Source organism: Mustela erminea, chromosome 3 (genome assembly GCF_009829155.1).
Source record: "Mustela erminea isolate mMusErm1 chromosome 3, mMusErm1.Pri, whole genome shotgun sequence".
Taxonomy (NCBI): Eukaryota; Metazoa; Chordata; class Mammalia; order Carnivora; family Mustelidae; genus Mustela; species Mustela erminea.
The window spans coordinates 13,100,476-13,117,894 of record NC_045616.1 but is presented as its reverse complement, the minus strand read 5'-3'; the positions used below and the strand labels follow the sequence as shown (position 1 = coordinate 13,117,894).

Below are 17,419 nucleotides of genomic sequence, written 5' to 3'. Positions count from 1 at the left end.
GCTCCCCAGAGGGGTGGTGGGATGCTTTTCTCTCCACACAGCAAGAGGTTGTCCCTGCACATGCCAGATGCTCAGGATTTCCTTTCTTCTGTATGTGAAGAATATTCCTGCTGGGTAGTCAGATGTGCTGGCACCATGATTCCTGTTTGTTTAATAGTTGCCTCTTTCACCCTTGACAAGCTAGACACCCTCCCCCCAGTTTTCTTTTCTAAGGAGAATGTCTGCATGCTGCATTCATATGTGTGCAAGTCCAGACAATGTACACTTGGTCTGAATAATTTCTTCCAAAAATGTCTTTTGCCATCATCTCCTGGGCTGCAGCAACGGCTAGCCAAAAGCCCCCAAAGGACGTCTGATGCCTCATTTTAGCCAAAGCACACCTCTCCAGCCTGCGTGCTGCTCAGACATCAGTGACGACTTGAAGTGACTTGCTTCCTGGTCTAAAAACTCTGCTCTCAATCTCTGTAGGGGGCAGTATACAAATCTTTCACATTACCTTTAGTGCTGGATATATGATTCTTCTGGTGCCCCCTCTCAAGATATAAGCTTCCAGTGATCAAATAGGTTCAGGGATTCAAGAACAAGCTCAGTTTCATTGATATCAGAGAAAGTGACAGAAGTCCCTGCTTCAGTCTTTGTTCACATGATCTTTTACTTCATTGACACTCTATACATCAGTCATTCCTCCAGCAGGACTATCTTCCCTGCATGATTTCTGTCCACTTTTATGCACAGGTATGAAGGAGGTGATGGGTGGGGTCTTGGAACAGTTGGGGTGGGTCATAGCAAGTGGATAGTCCAACATACTTTTTATAACATGGGAACCCATGCCACCTGCTGTTGCTTTTCCATGAAATACAAAGAGTCCTTTCAAAACTTTCATGAGCCAGCACACTTTCTACATAAAAGAAAAAACTAGATATAAACTAGATAAAAAAAAAAACACACACACATAAAAGAAAACTAGATAAGAAACATATTTGCAATCATGGAAAGTTTCTCCTAATGAAGATAAAGGAGCCAGTTTTCCTTACTTAGGTGCCTCATGTGAGAACCAAGTTCTATGACACGGTGTTGTTGGAGGTTATCAGAAGTGGGTTTTCTGGAGGGTCTTACATCACAGTGGGAAGGGGTGTTGAGATAACTGCTGGTGCTGTCTTAGATTCGCTGCAATGAAAAAGTAATATTTTCATAATGTTACAAACAAAGGAAACTAAAGCAAGATAAATAAGAATGATGTGGGCTTCTGGAAAAGTTTGGATTGAAGAATCAGGCTGTAAAATTAGTCTGGAAGAATGAAGAGTGTCTTATAGAAGAAGGGCTTTCCAAGATAAGGGAAGAGCAATGACTGGACAGAAAGAGAAGCACTCCTGGGTACAATGTTGTGGCCAGGACTGACATTATACCTGTCCCTAACAGCACAGCCCACACCATTCCTTGCTGTACTAACTTTTTCCTTCCCTTTTTTTCTCCTCCCCATAGTGCCTTCTACTGCTCCAGCCATGGGTCAGTCCCTCTCTTCCACATCCTCTTATACAAAGAGTATTGATTTGGCCTCTGGCTTTGACAAATTTTTTAAGAACTTCAAGCCAGAAAGCAAAATCCTCTCTCAGGAAACCATCACATTGATTGAAACACACCTGAAGGTGGGGGACATTCCCAGATTGGCTTCTGTAATTAGTGATGCATTGAGAGACATTGACAGTGCCCCTCTAAACATTGCTGTGACCGGGGAGTCTGGAACAGGGAAATCCAGTTTCATAAATACCCTGCGGGGGGTGAGGCACGATGAAGAAGGGGCTGCCCTCACCGGGGCAGTGGAGACAACCTTGGAGAGAAGAGCATACAAACACCCGAAACTTCCCAATGTGACATTTTGGGATCTGCCTGGTATGATGACCATTACTTTTCAGCCACAGAAGTATCTGAAGAAGATGAAATTTTGTGAGTATGACTTTAGTATCAACTCTTCTACACGCCTCAAAATTAGTGATGCTCATTTGGCTGAAGCAATTAGAAAAATGAAGAAGAATTTCTACTTTCTTCGAACTAAAGTGGACAGTGATTTACATAGTGCAAAAATAAGTAAACCCAGCGCATTCAATATGGATGAAATCCTGCAAAGGATCTGCAGTGACTGCCCCATTGACCGGAAGAGGGATTCCCTGAAACAGAAGGTCTGGCTGGAGGCCCTGAAGGCTAGAGCATCAGCCACCATCCCCTTCAAGGGTTTTATCAGTGATAATGATGTAGAGAAGCTGGAGGAGACTTTAACCCTCTACAGGTCTTACTTTGGGCTGGATGATGCATCCCTGGAAACCATAGCCAAGGACTTGCATGTGTCAGTGGAGAAACTCAAGGCAAACCTCAACTCTCCCCATTTGCTATCAGCTGAGAAGGGTGATGAGTTATTAGGAGAAAAACTGTTGAGATATGTGGAAAAATTCTGCGCTGTTACTGGAGGACCCATTGCCAGTGGTATTTACTTTAGGAAGATATTCAACTTGCAAAATTATTTCCTTGAGACCGTGGTGAATGATGCAAAAGTTCTTCTTTAAAAAAAAAAGAAGAAGAAGATATTTTTATGGACCCTGTTGAATCTGGGCAATCCTATCTACCTCAGGATGTCAGGAATGAAAATGGGGAAAATGAGGCAGCCAGATCCTGAATTATTCTCAGTATTGGCATGGCACAGGGACCTGGAAGGATGACTTAGGACTTCCCTGAATCAATCCTGATCCACTCCCCTCAAGGTGTTTCACAGACATTTCCATAATTCACTCTGGAGCAAACCATTAACTTAATGACTGTTATTTGACAGTGAGAACAATCAGCTCTAAAAATTCTTTTCATATGATCTTTCCTGGGAAAATGAAGGACAGGAGTCTGGAATTTTCTGCTTAGCAGAGAGAATATCTCTTTGTGTGATGGTTACTACATACCCAGCACTGGTCTTTCTACTGACATAGTAGTGAAAAAAGGCTGTTCACACAGATATTCAGAAATTATTTTTTAAATGATTGCATACATAGTCTATTTTTGGCATTCCTGTTATTCTGTTGTGAAGGCAGAAATTCTGCTCAGTTAATGTTGACTGATATCCTACTTGTCCTTTCTACGATTATCATTATATTTAATAAATATTAAATATAGTGAACTGAACATGTGTCAGGCAAAGAAAGAGAAACATTAGCTAAGGAAAAAATCTATCTAAGGTACACTGTGAGAGGAAGAAATGTGTAAGATGGGAAAATAGTCCAAGGGTTTGCAAACTGTAGGTCTATACACCTCTTGGTGGCTGGCAGCATATTTTGTGCCTGAGAATGGAGGTAAGAGAATAAGAGCCAAGAGGACTGTCATGAATCTAAGTGGAAATTAAAAAAAAATAATACAAAAGCTCCTTAAACATATCCAATCTCTTATCTAAGGAGGGAACTATAAATTATAAATGGCACCTACAATAAGATATCATTATCTGCTATTAGATTGGGTGGATTGCAAGTTTGACATTGTGTGGATGAAACTAGAAAAATAGAGTCTGTCATACAATGTTCATCCGTACACAGTATGTACAGATTAGGCCATTCCTAGGAAAACATGCCTTTACACTTTGCCCCAGTGATCCCACTTTGAAGAATCTGGGCCATAAAAACTGGGAGTAGATTGGTGGTTAACAGGGGATGGAAAGTGGGGGAGAAATGTGTACAGCTTTTGATACTCTAGTTATAAGTTGAATGTATAGCATGGTGACTATGGTTTGTAACAGTCTTTTATACTCTGCAACAATAATAATAATACTTGAAATTTGCTAAGAAAATAGATCCTAAGCATTTTTCCACACACACACACACACACACACAGTATATATGTGAGGTGATGGATGTATTAATTATATTAATTAACTTGATTATGGTTATCATTTCACTACATGTACAAATATATCAAATAATCACATTGTACACTTAAAATATATATGATTTTGTTTGTCAATTTACCTAAATAAAGATGAGGGGGAAAGGAATAATAAATCTGGAAAAACTACAAAAAGACATATGTTAAAAGTTATTAGTTACAGCACTATTTGAAATGGTAAAACACAAAATTTAAATGTTCTTCAATAGGAAACATTATAGCTACAAAATAGATAGATGATTTGACAACTATACAAAGGAGTAAGTAATATCCTCTATATTGCTGTGTTCTCATCTCCAAGATATATTGTTCAATGCAAAAATAAGATGGAGAATTATATGTACAGTATGTTAGTGACAATCTAAGACAGTGTAAAATGTGAATTATATATTTGCACATATTCTTCAATTAAATATGAAACAACTTCAGTAATAAAATTCAATTGTGTATTGGGGAAGTGATGGGTGGAGAGGCAGTGTAAAGGCTAGTTTTTCCTTAATGCAACTTATTTTACATTGAAAATGCATGCAAATGTTTTACAAAGCTTGGTAACTGTGTAATTAAACAAGATGATCTAACATTTAATAAAACACAAAGCAAATCTAAACTTTGTTGGTATAAGAAAACAATTTATCTCTTCTTTTTCTTCTCCACCTCCCTCTCCCTTCCCCCTTCCCTTCTTCTTCCTCCCTCCTCCCCCTCCCCCTCTTTCTCCTCCTCCTCCATTTATTATGTTATATTAGTCACCATACAGTACATCATTGGTTTTTGATGTAGTGTTCCAAGATTCATTGTTTACATATAACACCCAGTGCTCCATGGATATGTGTCCTCCTTAATACCTATCACCAGGCCAACACATCCCCCACCTCCTACCCTCTAAAACCCTCAGTTTGTTTCTCAGAATCCACTGTCTCTCATGATTTGTCTCCCCTTCTGATTCCCCCCCCTTAGTTTTTCCCTTCCTTAAAACAATTTATTTGAAGATTTTATTTATTTATTTATTTATTTATTTATTTATTTACTATTTTTAAATCTCCACTGTAATTAACATACAGTGTTATATTAGTTTTGGTATACAATGGTGATTCAACACTTCTGACCATTTCTCTATGCTCACCACAATAAGTGAATAAATAAGTACTCTTTAATCCCCATCAACTTTTTCACCCACTGTTCTCCCCTCCTCCCCTCCAGTGACCACCCATTTGGTCACAAACTCCTTTAACTTTTGTTTCTCTGGGAAATGCTTTATTTCTCCTTCTATCCTGAATGATAGTCTTGCTGGATAGACTATTCTTGGGGACAAATTTTTCCCACTCAACACATTCAATATAGCTTGGCACTCCCATCTGGCTTGATGAGTTTCTCCTGAGAGATCTGCAGCTGGCCTTGTCTATCTTCCATTGTAAGTAAGGATTTTTTTTTTTTTGTCTTGCTGCTTTTAGGATTTTTTTCCCTATATCTCTATATTCTACAAATATTATTTTACTCTATCTTGGTGTTGGCCTGTTTCTGTTGATTTTGATGGGAGTTCTCTGTACCTCCTGGATCTGGGTGTCTGTCTCCTTCCCCAGATTAGGGACATTTTCAGCCATTATTTCCTCATATAAATTTTCTGTCCCCTTTTCTCTCTTCTATTTCTGGGACTCCTATAATATGAATGTTATTATAATTGAAGGAGCCACTGAGTTCCCTAAGTCTATTCTTGTGTTTCATAATTCTTCTTTTTCCCTTGTTTAGCTTCATTATTTCTTACCGTTTTGTTCTCTGCATTATTTATTCATTCCTCTGTTTCTTCCTGCCTTTTGTTCATTGCATTAATGCCTGTTTACAATCTCATTTATAGAATTCTTAATTTCTGATTGGATCTTTTAAAAATATTTTAGGCCCGTAGCCTCCCCACCCCTCCCGCAACGCTCGACCCCGGGATCCCCCCGGCTTGCCTGCCCGCCACAGCCGACAAGGAAGCAGCCTTTGATGACGCAGTGGAAGAACGTGGGATCAACGAAGAGTACAAATATGGAAAAAGAACACTCCTTTTCTTTACGATTTGGTGATGACCCATGCCCTGGAGTGGCCTAGCCTAATTGCGCAGTGCCTTCCAGATGTAACCAGACCAGAAGGGAAAGACTTCAGCATTCATCGACTTGTCCTGGGAACACACACGTCCGATGAACAAAACCATCTTGTGATAGCCAGTGTGCAGCTCCCTAACAATGATGCTCAGTTTGATGCTTCACACTACGACAGTGAGAAAGGAGAATTTGGAGGTTTTGGCTCAGTTAGTGGAAAAATTGAAATAGAAATCAAGATCAACCATGAAGGAGAAGTAAACCGGGCACGTTATATGCCCCAGAACCCTTGTATCATTGCGACAAAGACTCCATCCAGTGATGTTCTTGTTTTTGACTATACAAAACATCCTTCTAAACCAGACCCTTCTGGAGAGTGCAACCCAGACTTGCATCTCCGTGGACATCAGAAGGAGGGCTATGGACTCTCTTGGAACCCAAATCTCAGTGGGCACTTACTTAGTGCTTCAGACGACCACACCATCTGCCTCTGGGACATCAGTGCTATTCCAAAGGAAGGAAAAGTTGTGGATGCGAAGACCATCTTTACAGGACATACAGCAGTAGTAGAAGTTGTTTCCTGGCATCTGCTCCATGAGTCTCTGTTTGGGTCAGTTGCTGATGATCAGAAACTTATGATCTGGGATACTCGTTCAAACAATACTTCCAAACCAAGCCACTCAGTTGATGCTCACACTGCTGAAGTGAACTGCCTATTTTTCAATCCTTACAGTGAGTTCATTCTGGCCACAGGATCAGCCGACAAGACTGTTGCCTTGTGGGATCTGAGAAATCTGAAACTCAAGTTGCATTCCTTTGAATCTCATAAGGATGAAATATTCCAGGTTCAGTGGTCGCCTCACAATGAGACCATTTTGGTTCCAGTGGTACTGATCGCAGACTGAATGTTTGGGATTTAAGTAAAATTGGAGAGGAACAATCCCCGGAAGATGCAGAAGATGGACCACCAGAATTGTTGTTTATTCATGGTGGTCACACTGCCAAGATATCTGATTTCTCCTGGAATCCCAATGAACCTTGGGTGATTTGTTCTGTATCAGAAGACAATATCATGCAAGTGTGGCAAATGGCAGAGAATATTTACAATGATGAAGATCCTGAAGGAAGCGTGGATCCAGAAGGACAAGGGTCCTAGATATGTCTGCACTTCTTGTGATTTTAGACTCCCCTTTTTTCCCCCCTCTCAACCCTGAGATTGATTTAACACTGGTTTTGAGACACAAACTTTGTTTGGCTATCCCTCTATGATAGGTACCATCAACGATGTTACTAGTCCAAACAGAGGGTGTTTTCTAAATATTAACTGGGGGACTTGATTCAGTAAAGCCACAGACTTATATTTAAATTTTCTTCAGGAATTTTCTAGTAACAAAAGGTCTAATGTAGCCACAGAAAGGGGAATATTGGGTGTGGTTATTTTTCTTCTTAGGCTATATCCCCAAGTTTTACAGACTCCTTTTAATTAAAGGCTAAAGTGAGGAAGGATAGAGCCAAGTGAAGTAGGTGTCTGAGCCATGAAGTATAAATACCACAAGATGTTGTTTTTATTCAGGAAATGGGGGAGATTCAAGTCATATAAATTCCTATTCTAAAGTTTTCACACCTGACTTTCCAGGATGCACATTTCCCTATGTAGACCAGTCTCCTCTCAGTTTCTTCAGTTAAGTCAAAACTATGTGTTCCTCTTTCCCCAATATTTTTGCTTGTTAGTATATTTCTTGAGCTGTTTTCATATTTCTTTCCTTTCTGTGAAATGGTTTTTTTAAGAAACTTGGGACCACCAAGTTGAAAAGATGTATGTTTTTACCTGACAGTCATACCACAGGTAGACTGTCCAGTTGAGTTGAGAAGAGTGAATTGATAGTTTGTATTTGTTTTTAAAATTAAATTAATCCTGGATAAGAGTTGCTTTTTTTTTTTTTTTTTTTTTTTAGGAGTTAGTCCTTGACCACTAGTTTGGTACCATCTCTATTTTGGGTGACCTGTTTCACCAGCAGGCCTGTTACTCTCCATGACTAATTGTGTAAGTGCTTATAATGGAATAAATTGCTTTTCTATGTAATAAATAAATAAATAAATAAAAATATTTTACATCTGTGATAAGGATGATGTCTTCAATTATCTTCTCAAGCCCAGTAAGTATGCTGATGATTATCAGGGTTTTTTTTTTTAAGATTGTATTCGTTTATTTGACAGAGATATTACAACTAGATAGAGAGGCAGGTAGAGGGGGAGGGGGAAGCAGGCTCCCTGCTGAGCAAATAGCCTGACGTAGGGCTCAATTCCAGGACCCCAAGATCATGACCTGAGCCAAAAGAAGAGGCTTTAACCCACTGAGACACCCAGGCACCCCTGCTTATCAGTTTAAATTCTCTATCCATCATGTTATTTCTATCTGTTTTGCTTAGATGTCTGCTATGGTCTTATCTTGTTCTTTCATTTAGGATAAATTCCTCCATCTTGACATCTTTTCTAATCCTCTACCTCCTTTTTTTTGTGTTATAAAAGCCAGTTATGTTTCCTGTTCCTGAAAGTAATGGCTTTATGAAGAACAGGTTATGTAATGTTTGGGGCTTTGTGCTCCCAAGAACGACTCTGGTTTGCATTAAGTGCACTCTGCTGTTATGCTCTGGCTGTACAATCCTTTAGGCCAGTTGTCTGCAGACTCTCCTTCCCAGCATGTTTGAGGTAGTCTCCTCTCTATGTTGTGAAGTTTGTTCTGTCAGTCTTCAGACTGATTTCTGGAGTATTTAGGAAGAGTTGATAGTTATCTACTTGTGTTCCTGGGAACAGACAAGCCCAGGGTCTTCCTGCACTTCTGTCATCTTTTAAGGCTCAAATGCCATCATTTTAAAATTTTATTTTTTACTTCTGAATGATTTCCTGATTTTCCAAGCCTTGGAAAATCGTTCGTTTCCACCTAGTTCTCAAACTTCTTATTTCCAAGAGATTTTGTTGTTGTTGTTCTCTGAATGTTCCCTGTGTATGGCCTCTGATCTTTGTGCATTCAGTTTTCAACCAGCTAGCATTGACTGACAGGCTACTATGTGCCAGAAAATCATTTAGGTGTAGGTATAGTGTAGTAGTTTCTTATCTCTCGGACACTAATGAAAGGTCGATTTTCCTCCTGCTCCCTCATTTCCCTCTGATACCTTTGAGTTGCCATCGCCTTCCCATCTAAGTGCTGCCATCACTGTTAGGGGCTCATGCCAGAGGCTGTGATCCTTGACTGTCCTTTCCTATATATATATAGAAACCTATCCTATGTAAATAGTCACACACACACACACACACACACACACACACACACACACATACTCTCTCTCTCTCTCTCTCTCCAGGGGAGAAGACAACAAAAAGACAATGAGGGAAGCCAGGAAGCAGGTGAGTGAGTGGAAAGGGATTTAGTTGACCTGAGAAAACAAAACCCTGATGTGACAACAAGGCAGCCACATTTGTTCCTCTATGCCCCAGGCTGGTGGAGGTGCGTGAAGTCAGTACTGGCTGAATTGTGTCCCGCCACATCTACCCCACTCTGTGATGGAAGTCCAAACCCCCAATACCTTTGAAGTAAATGTATGTGATGACAAGGTCTTCAAAGAGGCAGTGAAGTTAAAATGAGATGTTCAGGATGGTCCTGAATCCAATAGGAATTCTTTTAGCAGAGGAAAGTTGGATGCAGTCATGCAGGCTCACAGGAAAGACCATGTGGACACAGAGAGAAGGAGAAGCTGGCACTCTGCAAACCAAGGAGAGAGGCCTCAGAAGAAACCAACCCTGAAAACACCTTGATCTAGGACTTCTAGCCCCAGAGCTATGAGAAAACCAATTTCTGTTGTTTAAGCCACCCAGACTGTGGGACTTTGCTATGGCAGCCTGAGCAGACAAAGCTCTTGCAGCAGAAATAATTCTGACTAAAACACTAGTGCAGCTGGCTGGTGATCAGGCCAAGGTGAACCCATTTGCAAGTGTGAAACTACCTAGCACCCCACCTATACAGGCATACAAGCATTTCTGAAGCAAACTGAGGAAGGAGGAAAGGAACTGTGAGTGTTGGTGTGGCTTATAACAGGAGGACCGTTGTCATCATTCCCTTCCCCCTTAGACCTGACCTCAAGAAGGAGGCTGCTCTGCCTATGACTGATCTCACATCAGTTCTTGGGGATCTGTATGGAACAACCATGAAGTCTCAGGCCCTAAAGGGCAGCTGAAGCCCTTGACTGAGTCCAACTTTCTGTCAGCAGGTGTGCAAGTCTATAGCTAGGTGGGCAGGGAAACTGTCCTCTTTTGCTTCCAGGAGTCACAGAACCAAAGCACACTGATGCAGGAGGAGTCCTTGAATACTACTATCCTCCAATTCTGTATTTTATGCATGAGGAATGAGGTCCAGGGTGATGTCATGACTGGCATGGTCCATGGAGGAGGTGAGCCAGAGTCTGAGGCTAGAGAGAAAAGAGTAAGAGGCAACTGCTGTGGGATTTCCAAGTGGTCTCTAGGTCCTGCATTGATTGGTAGATGGCTCTTTGGGACAACACAAAAGGAGATAAGTTACATCTGAACTCCCATCTCTCCTCCACAGCCAGCCTAACCCCCATTATCTTAATGAGGGATTTCTTTAATTAGAACTCCTGGGAAACTCATTTCTTTCCTTGAAGTATTGTTGAAACAGAATGTTGCATTAGTTTCAGGTATACAACAAATAAATCCACAACTCTGTAAGCTCTGCTGTGCTCATCACAAGTATAGCTACCAGCTGTCACCATACACTACTACTACAATCTCATTGGCCATATTCCCTACACTGCATCTCCTATTTGTGCCAGGAAAGTCTTTACCTGAGCTACAAGATCCTCCCCTACACAGCAGAATTTGCTTTGGGTGGTCTCTTTCTAAATGTTTTTCCTATATTCCATTTTTTGCTTCTTCCCACAAGCCTCTGAAAATACTGAGGGCAGGAAAGCTTTCCCCAGCCACCACCGTCCCTAATATGGAGGTGCTGAGAGTCACAGTCACCTTCTAGTTTATGAAATGAAGGTGAATGTGGTGATCTCAAAGGAAGATCCACCCAGACCTTAGTAAGAATAGGAAACTTTTCTATTTCATCAGTCAGAAACACCCATCTTACAACCAGACAACCTGAGTTTCTTGGTCTCCAATACTGAGAGAAGAAGCACAACACCAATATTTGCCTCTGTGGGCTTTTTGAGTCATTTATGTTCCTTCTCAACACACTCATTTTCCTGTCACTGCCTTCATAGGAGTTCACTGTATGTTTAAATTTAAAAATGGCACTCAAAATGAAGTGATGCTCTGTTTTTTTGGTTAATCTCCTTTTTTATTTCTCAAGTTGGTAGAAAGCAAAAGGCAGAAAGCATCTTTCATAGTTCTTGAACCACAAAATATCTCTGGTCATATGTAGTGAGAGGAACCACCATCGGGAGAGTCTTCATTCACTATACTCCCAGAGAAAGATCTGGGACCTGAACCCAGCCCTGTGACCTCAGTGCTCAGAGCACACTCAGGGTCTCAGTGGGCCACTCTGGCTGTCACACACTGAAACCTAACCAGTGTTGCATAGTGATGGTGAAGGAAGGATGGTAGAGCCTCTGTGAGAGGCTGGGTGGAAAACACCCAGGTGTCTCTTGAGCTCATGCATCTACGTGAGCAGCTCCCCAGAGTTGATCATGGTGCTAGCTGGAAGAGAAGGAGAGTATTCAAGGCTTCAGTGACAAAAAAAAAAAAAAAATGGGGAGTTAAATCTCTGGAGTCTTCCTCAACCCTAACTAAGAACATACTTCCAATCCAATGGAGAGCAACTGAGGCATGAATTAGAATAAAAATCTATTGGGGATCAGACTGTATTCTGGAAATTTCTCCTAGTTTCAGGAAGTTGGTTTGCTAGAGTTGCCATAACAAAATACCATGGGCTGGGAGGCTTAAATAACAGAAATTTATTCTCTCACTATTCTGAAGGCTGTATGTCTTAGATCAAGGTGCTTTGGTTTTGCTTCTTCTGAAGCTTCTGTCCTTGGCTTGCAGATGGCCCCATTCTCCTGTGTCCTTATATGGCCTTTGTCTGTGTGTGCATCCTTGATGTCTCTTCTCCGCCTTCTAAAATCAACCCCATGAGTCACAGCTCCACCCATCTGAGCTCAGTTAACCTTCACTATCTCCTTAATGAGCCTCCTACAGCTTTACAGCTTCAACACAGGAACTTGTGGGTATACACTTCACTCCAGAATGAGTCCTAAGTCTAAAAATATGTTTAGTAACAGTAGTCTTTGTGTAGTGTTAGAGTTGGATTACAGAATGTTGTGTGCATGTCTGAGAACCCCAGCATCCCTGGGGAAGTCCATCAGAGGAGAACCCATGAGTGAGCCAGCAGTTCCTGCAGAGCTTAAAGGACATGACTCAGGAAAACTGCTTCAGATGCAAATGTGGTTAGACACCATTAATCTCCTAGAGACAAGGGGGTGGTCACAGGCACCAAGTTACAGGTATAGTCTACATCTGAGTTGTAAGGTTAGGAGCCTTCTCAACTGGCCAGTAGAGTTATAAATACAGAAAATATCTGAGAGATGGGAGATTTGAGTGTGTTTTGTCAACAGTGCATCATATTCCTTTCACACAATGTGTATCTGTATATTATGACACAGCAATTCCACAGCTAGTTCTAGAGAAAGTTTGCCACAGGTGTACCAGAAACATATGTAGGATGTTTTTAGAAGAAGGGTGTTGAGGAGATAGGAAGAACTGTAAAGAACCCCAAACTCAAATTTCCACTGACAGTGAATAGATTATGTGCTATATTGGCAAAATGGAGAACACATGCGAGAGAAACAATGTAAATGAGAAGCCGCTTACAGAGGTTGGAACACAAACTAATTCAATTTTTCTAAAGCATTCAAACAAGCAAAACTAAATGATATAATGTCTGAGGAAACACACATCTATGGACATAACTAAAGAAAGCAAAAACAAGCATACACACACACACACACACACACACACACACCTCCAAATTCAAAGGATCTGTACATCTGAGAATAGATGCAGAGAGACACAATATGGGGTGATGCTTGTGGGAATATCCAATGATTTAAGTAACATTCCAGTTCTTAATATGGGAGTTGAGTTAACAGGTATTCATCTTTATATCTCACTTTACTCTGTGTATATATCTGTATTGTATCATATATATCAATAGGATATATATATCAGTAGGATATATATGATACAATACAGAGTGCTGAACATGATTGTACTTAGAACACGTAATAAGGAACAATGCCAAAGGGGAAGAATGATGTCAGAAACCATTATCTTTTTCACTAGACTCCATTTTAAAGCAGCTTAAGTGTCACAGCAAAATTGAGCAGAAGGTGTATAGGACCTTCTGACCCCCCTGAACCCATGAACCCCTGCCCTCACACAAGTACAGCCTGTCCACTGTCAACAACTCACACCATCCTACAATTCATGAACCCAAAATGACCCATTTTTCTCCCTCCATATCCATAGTTTACATTGGGTTCCCTCTTGGTGTTGCATATTCTATAAGATAAAAATATAATTTATGCACCATTATTATATCACACAGAGTGGTTTCACTGCTCTAAATGGCCTCTGTGCTCCACCGGCTTGTCCCTTCCTGCCCTGAACCCTTGAGAACCACTGATCTTTTTCTCATTTCTACAGTTTTGCCTTTCTTGGAATGTTACATAGTTGGAATCATGCAGTATTTAGCCTCTCCAAATTGATTTCTCTCACTTGGTAATATGTGTTTCCATTTCATCCATGTCTTTTCACATCAGCTCTCACTAAGGAGGCTTCTGAATGCTGAGTGTTGATGGAGGTCCTTCAGGTCACTAGCCCCCCAGTGACACTTCTGACATAGTCCCCATGGATGACGACAACCGGGTGGCCATTTAAGGAATGGAATGGAATTGGCATTGGGCTTTATACTGGCAACATGACATGCTAGGAGGAGATAGATCTTCAGAGTTCTAAGAGAAAATGATGTTGTTTCCTATACACAAACTATTTATTAAAAGTGACCATAGAACGAAGTCCTTAAATGGAATAGCAAAGACTCAGAAAGTACCTCCCAGGGAACTTTTTTTTTTTCACTTTGTTTGAGAATGGACCTAATGTGAATGAACCAGGGAATCCAAGAAGCACAAGCACCACCAACGTAATGGATGAATGTGAGCAAGGCCTGTGCTCCAGGCTGGGAGAGCAACTAGTCCAACTGAGAGTAAGAATTAGAAGAGTTGCATGGAACCCTTTCAGGGAAAAAGGATTTTCTGGAGTAATGTCATCATTACTACGCAGAGTCATCTGAGGTTAAGGGAATGGCATAGTATTATTATGATAAAATCATACTGTGCCACTTCCTCATCCCCTTCTTACTTTGCCCCCAGATTTGTTTAATTATCTTATACCTTCAGTTACAAAGATTTGGTGGCCAAAATTTTACACATTGATCCAATTCAGATATGTCCAACAAATTTAGATTGGGTTCCATACTGGGTGCGATCTTCCCACATGAATAGAGTAAGGTCACGTGGTTGATGGAGAATGTTGCTAGGAAGGACGGCTGCTCTTGTGAGGAATGAATGATTCCCACAGTGGTGAGACCCAGGTTATGTTACTTTTGGTGTGGAGAGAGAGGTTTCAAACATCATTGAAAAAAGGGTGTTATAAAAAACAATTTTTGTTATACACACACACACACACACACACACACACACAGTAAAGGGAAAAATCTAGAACCAGGGTCTAAAATGGTTTCCAATTAGGAGAATTTCCATAGAGTCTATATATGTTGGGTTAACTGTATAGACAGTGAGGTCATAGGCAATGGTTTAGTTTCCTCAATGTTGACAATCAGATTAAGATTTCTTTGACTGACATAGGAGATGACTTTAGCAAAGAACACAACATAGAAGGTAACTTTAAGTAAACAAACACTTCTCTAAAGGAAACATAATCTAACAGGTACTATTTCCAATGACAGGCCTACATGAGCTGTGCATGTGAAGAGCATGAACTCTTGGAGGGAGTGGCAGTCAGTGTTACTACTTACAATAGTCAGATTTGCTTATACATTCAACAGTTTTCTATTCCCAATAACAATGGCCCTTGCGTCCATTTCCTGTTTCCCTTTTTTTCCCCTTATATAAATGTTTTTGTGCAATCAGTGAGGGGAGGTGTAAGGGCAGAGCTTTGCAGAATACCAGAATGGTCTTGGAAACTTTCAAAGAATAGCTAAACATACATTCTCCATCATATTTCCCCAAAGGGAACATCCCAAAGGATGTTCTCCCCTCTGCATCTGTATGCCTCTATAAGTCCAGAGGTGAGAAGTGAAGGAACATGAGGGTCTGGATGTTAATGTGAAGTGATAAGGGGATGTCAGAATGAGACTGTACATCACAGAGCAAATCTTTTCATTCACCTTTGGATCCAGGCTCATTTAATAAGTGATAAAAATTAGAAAAAATTTTAGAGTTTCCCAACAGGGATTCAAAATGAGAAAATCAGCCCATTTTTCTTGAAGAACTTACAGCCAATGAAAGTGGAAATATTCGGCTTGATTGAGAATTCAGGAAGGGTACAGTGTGAAAAGAGGACCTCAGATGTCCTGACTTCCCTCCAGAAGAAATCACAGCTCTTCAGATGATGGAGTCTGTAAGGATTTTCTTCATGATGGTCCTGGTGTCCTTGGCAACTATTTCAAGGAAGTGTCTGTGTTTCCACACTCTCAGGTAGTTGAGAACAGTATCACCTAAGAATGGGATGTGTCTCAGAATTGAATATAAGAGGCTGTATTACAATTCATGAAAGATAATATCCTGTCCCCAGTGAGGACAGTGTGCAGATCCTGAGACTTCATAATAGCCTTGTACTCCTCCATAGGTTTACCCATACTCTGGGCCACCTGCTGGAGAGACTCATCATCCACACCAAAAAACAAGTGGTAGGCCATCAGACACTCTGCCAGATCATCTGTATTCTGGATGCCAAGGACGTCCTGGAAAGAATTTGAAGCTATTTGCCCCTGCAAAGAGGTCACCTTGTCATTAATGACCTTCTCACAGGTGTCAAACAATTTCTCTAGAGGACAATGGTACCTGATATCAGAGATGTCCCTGTGCAAGGTCTCCCTAAGCTCTGGGAAGTCATTCAATAAAGGGTCAAAGCTGGAGACCAGGAATATGATGGGTTTGTGCACTCTCTCCTTTTGGAGAGTTTCCCAAATATTCTCTCGGATATTCTGCAGGAGTCGTTTTTCAGAGAGGGTACGTGTGCTGATGTCCCTGTCCAGCTAGGTCCAGACAATGTAGGACTTCTTTCCCTGTCCCTGGATGGCTTTGGCAAGCTTCATGAGATTCATGCTAAACTGTTCCGATGCAATGATGATGAAGAGGTCATACAGACCAAACTGCATCTCCGCTAGATAGTTCCCCCAGTTTTGGGTACCTGCCCCTAGTCCAGGTAGGTCCCACAACTCCACATTGGGAAAGTTGGGGGAAAAGTAGCAAGTGGGAATCTGGGTGGTCCCCACCACCCCAGTAGGAGCTGAGTCCTCCTGTTCATGCCCAATTCCCCTCAGTGCATTGATGAAGGAAGACATGCCATTGCCAGAGCCCCCAGTGACAGCAATTCTCACTGGGGCACTAGACGCTATCTCCAGGGTTTCCCTGGCCACAGAGACCACCCCCAGCAACTTCGCTTCTACCAGTGCCTTCTCAGTGTTTGTGGCAGTTGCCTTAGGTAAGACTGTCCATCCTGTATTGTACTGCAGAGCAGGGGTGAAGGATGTAGACAATGAGTGTGAAGGGACTGATTGGGCTGTGTCATCTCTCTGATCAGTGGAGTGACCTGTCGAAATAAGAAAAACAGGAGAGTTAGGAGGGCCAAGGGCACAGGGTGGCTGAGGATCATCAGATTTGTTATATCAAACTGAGGATTTCAGATCCACTCCCAACTCACTGCAAAGGTATTTAGATTAGAAACAGCAAGCCTAGGGGTAACTGGCTGGCTCAGTTAGTAGAGAGTGGGACTCTTAATCTTGGGGTTGTGAGTTTGAGCCCCATGTTGGGTGTGGAGATTACTTAAAAATAAAATCTTACCAAAAAAAAAAAAAAAAAAAAGAAAGAAAGAAAGAAAGAAAGAAAAGAAAAGAAACAGCAAGCCTCTATGGAACCAGAAAAGATCTCAAATAGCCAAAGGGATATTGAAAAAGAAAGCCAAAATTGGTGGCATCACAATTCTGGACTTCAAGCTCTATTACAAAGCTGTCATCATCAAGACAGCATGGTACTGGCACAAAAACAGACACATAGATCAATGGAACAGAATAAAGAGCCCAGAAATAGACCCTCAACTCTATGGTCAACTAATCT

At 41.2% G+C, this 17,419-nt stretch overlaps 1 protein-coding gene and 2 pseudogenes across 1 annotated transcript; 2 read left to right on the top strand and 1 right to left on the bottom strand.

Annotated features, from left to right (window-relative positions):
* Positions 1–1,502: 1,502 nt before the first annotated feature.
* On the top strand, positions 1,503–2,558 carry LOC116585888 (T-cell-specific guanine nucleotide triphosphate-binding protein 2-like). Its single transcript, XM_032335241.1, has one exon. The coding sequence runs from the start codon at positions 1,503–1,505 to the stop codon at positions 2,556–2,558; it is 1,056 nt and encodes a 351-aa protein (XP_032191132.1).
* A 3,398-nt stretch (positions 2,559–5,956) lies between these two features.
* On the top strand, positions 5,957–7,230 carry LOC116585887 (annotated as a pseudogene).
* Positions 7,231–15,685: 8,455 nt separating this feature from the next.
* Positions 15,686–16,892, bottom strand: LOC116585889 (annotated as a pseudogene).
* Positions 16,893–17,419: the final 527 nt, after the last annotated feature.